Source organism: Herpailurus yagouaroundi, unplaced genomic scaffold, assembly GCF_014898765.1.
Source record: "Herpailurus yagouaroundi ecotype Mexico unplaced genomic scaffold, PumYag 198, whole genome shotgun sequence".
In the NCBI taxonomy this organism is placed as follows: Eukaryota; Metazoa; Chordata; class Mammalia; order Carnivora; family Felidae; genus Herpailurus; species Herpailurus yagouaroundi.
The window spans coordinates 12,715,174-12,720,836 of NW_024412429.1; the positions used below are offsets into that span (position 1 = coordinate 12,715,174).

General features: G+C 51.5%; 1 protein-coding gene across 7 annotated transcripts in view; it reads right to left on the reverse strand.

Moving 5' to 3' along the window:
• Positions 1-5,663, reverse strand: part of TIAM2 (TIAM Rac1 associated GEF 2) — a 224,362-nt gene that overhangs the window by 105,538 nt on the left and 113,161 nt on the right. For 6 of the 7 annotated variants that reach the window (XM_040448800.1, XM_040448806.1, XM_040448799.1 and 3 more), the window contains 2 exons: positions 4,294-4,460; positions 2,086-3,222 (listed from right to left, as the gene is read on the reverse strand). In XM_040448800.1, the coding sequence (XP_040304734.1) occupies positions 2,086-3,216 (1,131 nt within the window). In that variant the 5' untranslated portion in view covers positions 3,217-3,222; positions 4,294-4,460. Of the gene's footprint in view, positions 1-2,085; positions 3,223-4,293; positions 4,461-4,558; positions 4,580-5,663 lie in introns of those variants that run through there. The other variant, XM_040448805.1, reaches the window with a different exon arrangement.

Here is a 5,663-nt window from a genome sequence, read left to right on the forward strand (position 1 = left end):
AGAGGAGGGAGAGGGAGAGGAGGGAGAGGGAGAGGGAGAGGGAGAGGAGGGAGAGGAGGGAGAGGAGGGAGAGGGAGAGGAGGGAGAGGAGGGAGAGGGAGAGAATATCCCAAGTAGGCTCCATGCTGTCAGACCAGATCCAGACACAAGAGCTGGATCTCAAGAACCATGACACCATGACCTGAGTCAAAATCAAGAGTCAGAGGCTCAACCAACAGAGCCACCCAGGTGCCCCGTAACCAGTCTGTTCTGAACTCCACAGGCTTACAAACCATTCAGAGTTAAGTCTCTGGATGATACAGACTTGAAAGAGGGCATCGCCCACGGGTGCAACGGGCAGTGACGGTGTGACAGGGGCAGAACGTGGCCCATACGCAGGGGCTGCTGGTCTGCTACTGAGCTACCCTGAACCTGAATGAGGCTCAGTAGAGGTGTGTGTAAGCCAGACCACAAAGGTAGACAGATGAGAAACACACCCTATGCAAACAAGAGATGTGGAATAACTGGCTCAAGGCCAGGATCAATTAGGGGTCACAATGAATGCCGACTTAACAGAAGTCAGCAACAGAACACCTGAATCAAAAAGGGACAAAGGTTCTCAGTGTGGGATTACAGCCCCAGAGAAAGCAGAGGACTATTTCGAAACCCCATTAGGCTCAACTGCCATCAGCTATTTGGGAACCAGGAGCAGAGAGAAAAGGTCAAATCTCCACTCGGCGAGGCTTAGCATGAAGTGAGTAAGGAGTCAGCAAATGACTACATTTGGGGATATGAAGAGTTCCATAGCAGGAGGGTGATCTGTTCTTTATCTCTGGGTAAAGGGGGAGCCGAGGACAACAAATCACAGCACGGAAGGGGTGGTGATATGCTTCACGCGTGAGAAGGGAGTAACTAGCGGGAAGTTTTATGGATCTGAAACCATCTACTCAGGGAAATTCTATTATTTTTCACCCCTGAAGCTCTATAAAATTTTGCAATTAGACACTGATCCAAGATGGATGAAATGCAGCTTTACTAGAGACAAACTGCCCAAATTCTCTTCAACAATGTGACTTATACTGGGCGAGTTTAAAAAAAAAGGGGGGGGGGAGAACTTTCTCCCTTCTACAAGAAACAAACAGAACAGAAAAGTCAAGAGCAAAAGAACTGAAAACCTAGCAGTTGCCCCTAGAACCTAAATAGGCAACCTATTATACTTTCCTTCCTGGTGACTAAGCCACTTTGTTTTCCCATGACAACTTTATACATCATTATTACATGTAAGTATTATCATCATCGCAATGCTTATTTTGTCAGGCATTATCATATTTTTGCTATTACACATTCTTGGGTACAAGATGTTTTCAAAACTGTTTGCTATCCCCATTAGAAAGTGGTGAGATTATACAAATAGCTCATCAACTTTTTTTTTTTTAATGTACCAACTTAAGTCTAGAAATTTTAATTTCCCCAAAGTAATGTCGAGTTCAGGAAGGCTACTCATCCCCAAATAACAACATTCTATCTCTCCTTTTTGTTTAGACTTCGAGAGTGAACTCTAGCAAGATTCGCAGATGACTAATTCACTGGGGAATTCTCTGCAAAGCTATAATTTGTTTTTTTCATTTTTTTTAAAGACAGCAAGTGTGCACATGAGCAGGGGAGAGGGGTAAAGAGAGAATCCCAAGCGGGTTCCATGCTGAGGATGAGCCTGACACGGAGCTTAGTCCCACCACCCCCAGATCATGACCTGAGCGGAAATCAAGAGTCGAATGCTCAAATGAATGAGCCACCCAGGTGCCCCCCCCCCCACGCTGTAGTTTCTAAGGACAGTTGGGCCACATCTCGGGGTGACGCCCGTGGAGTTCACACCAGAGCCCAGGAGGTAAGGTTGCACAGAATCAGAGCCTGAAGTTCTGGGTGAGGGGTAACAAGTGCCCTTCTGAAGCAAGAGAAACACCACCACCACCCACTGCTGCAAACAACAAGAGGAGCCCAGGCTGAGGCTAAACTCTGCACTTTCCTGAGCCCCCGGCCAGCAAACAGCCCCGTTTGACAGACAGGGGGCCTGTGGGAACCTTCCCTTCCGCGCCAGGGGTGGCTCACCTGGAGCTTCCGCTTCTTTCTCGAGAGGCTTCCGGTCCAGTCGCTGATGCGGCGCATGCGGGCTTTGAGCGTGTCCTTCTTGGAGGCGTCCTCCGCCGCGGCCTTGGACTTGCGGCAGGGGAGGGTGAAGGACGCGTACGGCCCGGGGTCCCTGCGCTCCACCCGGGACGGCACGTCCATGTCCGAGGCGAAGGACACGCGGTGGCTGAGGCCGGCGCGCGCGCCCACGAACTCGCCGGAGAGCCGGAGGCCCGCGGCCGCGGGGCTGGCGTCCGGGGAGAGGTCGCGCAGCGAGGACAGGGAAGAGCTCTGGTTGAAGGGCTTCGGGGCCCCGGGCGGGAGGTCGGCGCCCAGGCGGGGGGCGGGCGTGCCGGGCGCCGGCAGGGAGCCCTCGGCCTCGCTGGCCTCGCTGGCCTCGCCCACGGGGCCCCAGGGGGAGTCGTACCAGGACGACTCGGAGCTCAGGGAGCTGCCCTTGCTGGAGCGCGGCCGCGAGTCCGGGGGCGAGTCGGGCCCGGGGCCCGGGCTGGGCGAGTAGCGCAGCAGCCGCACCGGGCCGCCCGCGTCCCCCGGGGCCCCCTCGGCCTCCTGGCCGCCGCCGTTGTGGAACTCGACCCGCAGGCAGCCGTCCAGCTTCCCCAGCGTCTTGATGAGCACCCTGGGGCTCTTGCGGTCCTCGCCCGGCGGAGGCGGCGGCGGCGTGGCCGCCACGCTCTCGTTGCCCCCGTAGCAGCTGAGAAGGTGCCCATTGCAGTCCCTCGAGGCCACGCGCTCCTCCGCCCGCTGGTGCGCCACGTAGTGGAAGCCGTTCTCCGGGGAGAGGAAGTCGTTGCCCGAGGCGCTGGGCCGGTGCTTGGCGTACGCGCCGCCTTTGGGGGCCTTGCACGTGGCTCCGCCGGCCCTCGAGCCATAAGGCTGATTGCTCTTGCAGTGAGACAGGCAGCTCCGGGCCAGGGACCGGGACTTGTAGCCCGCGCCGCCGCTGCCGGGCCCCCACCCGTGCAGTGACTTGTCTTCTTTCGCATGAAGGCCGCGTATTTTCAGCGAGCAAGGCTTTTGCTTAGCACCAGTGAGAGCGTTGCCGTGATTCTTGGATCCCTGAAGGGTGTACTGACTCTCCGAGTTCCCCATGTTAACCTAAATGAAGAAGAGCGGCTTCAGTGAGAAACAGGACCATTATGACAGAATTTTCTTTTAAAAAAAAAAAAAAAAGCCCCACACGTTACAGAGTGACCAAGTGACGTTTCTGCTGTGTCTCCTACAACTCAGAAAAGCAGGGACACAAGTTGCTTACCGAACTGGTCTTCTACAGGCCATGCAGGTTATCGGCCAAGTGGAGAATACTGCATGCCCACGTGCTAGTTAACTTTAAAACAGGTAGTTGGTTGTATGATGTTAATTCGGAAGCTGAACGGGCACAAAGATCAGCTTAAGGCGGAGACCCCCCCTCGAGGCTCGGTGTTGGGAGGTTCTGAATAAAGGATTCTTGAAGGGGAAAATGAGAGAAAAGCACCTGTCACTCCAGTACACTGGTTTGTCAGTGATTAGAGAGATTTTCACTCCATACAAAGTACCAAGAGAGCTAACGCCAGTTAGCTAGTATAAGAGATTTCTGCTCAAAACCACCAAGTTTGTAAGAACAGGAGTCCAGGTACCACACTCTGTTGGAGCTTGGGCCTATCACACAGAGTAGGAACACGACAAAAGGAGTCCCCAAAGAGGAGGCTGAGATGAAGAATGGGGGCGGCAGGGGGAGGGGAGGAGAATAAAAGCTCTCATTTGGGGCAGAAAGACATTTTCATAAAGCTAATCTCTAGTGCTTCTCAAGTCTTTACGGGTCCTCACTTTAGAACATGATGAGAAAAAATAGTTTGAAGCTGACTTATCGGAAACCGTGCGACTCTTTTTAAAGCCCCACTTTTCTCAATGAGTCTGTGAAGCCAAACAGGCGAGTTGAAATCAGATCTCAATCTTCCCCCTTGGCGTTTCATTCTATCTAGTAGATCACTATTGGAGGCAAGCTGGGGGTCATGTTCTCAGGTCCCTTTCAAAATGAATTTAGTGGGTTTTTAATTGTAATGTTTTTCCGCCTAAGAATGTACAGCCACAAAACAAAAGTCAAATGAATTGACTTTTCTTTGGTGGGAGCTAAGCATACGCATATCAAAACAAAAATGACCAGATCAAACAACTGAAGTCACTCCTTACCTTAATCACAGTCTTGCAACTTGAGGTGAACCACAACTCATCTGAGCCGGCTGTCCCTGAAGTCTAGTCTGTGCTCGGAGGGAGATTAATAGTCAGAAGGCTTCACGGGGTCCTGGGAACAAGGCAGCATGGTTAACAAGTATGGGAAGGGAGTCCATGAAATGATCCTGAAAAACAGAAATACAAGGGAACCGTTGAGCATTTTACACCAAGCTTCCAAAAAGGTAAAAACAAAGGTTTCATATAAATTCTACCAAGAAACAACCAGTGTCCAGAATCACTGTCAAAATAACAGATGAAATGTCTATAAACCGCTTGATTCATCAGAGGTGCTGGAAGATGTAAAGGAAGCTAGAACTGCCCATCCACTCTTGTAAAGGCCATTAATTCAACACACAGTCTGCAGTCCAATGTGCGCCTTTGTTTCAGGGGAGGGCAGGTGAAGGTTCTAGCATGAGTCACGGCTCATCTGTCACCACCGTCAGGAAAACAACTTGCAGCTTCTGCACACGGACAGGACTTCAGGAGCATCATCCTGATATGAAAACAGTTCATTGTTCTCGATTTGACTCAGCAGTGAAAACAAAACCCACAACGCGGAATCACAGTAACATAGTCCTTGGCCGCAACAACTTGTGTTACAGAGGTTGACCCCACGAAGGAGATTCAGAGTTGTTCCCCAGCATATGTTTGGGCCTCTCCGCACAAGAAGTAGGGGCAGGAGGCCCAACTTGGAGGGAAGGGCCAGGCTGGATGAGCTGCCATCTGGCAGTGCTCGCTCCCGGGACACAAAGCCTGAGTTTTCTCTGCAGACATAGACAGCAGAGCAGTGACGGTTTAATGGTGACTTCTTTCCCTTTCAAAAACGGAAATTATTTGTAATTGTGTTACGATACACATAGCAGAAAACTTACCGTCTTAACCACCATAAAGAGTACAGTTAGTGGTGCCAAGTACATTCACACTGTTACGCATACAATCTCCAGAACTCTTCATGTCCTGAAACTAAAGCTCTGTGCCCATTAAGCAACAATTCCCCGCCTCCCTCTCCCGAGCCCCGGCACCTACCATTCTATCTCCTGTCTCCATGAATTTGATACCCTAGGTATCTCACGCAGGTACACTCACACAGCATCTGTCTTTTTGTGACGGGCTTATTTCACTTAGCATAATGACTTTAGGGTTCATCCGTGTTACAGCGTGTGTCAGAATTTCCTCCCTTTTTAAGGCCAAGTAATATTCTCTCATGCGTATGGGCCACATTTCGTTTGTCTCCTTATCCGTCAGTGGACGCATCGATTGCTTTCCACCTGGTGGCCACTGTGAACCATGCAGCTATAAACGTGGGGGGACAAACATCTCTCTCAGAC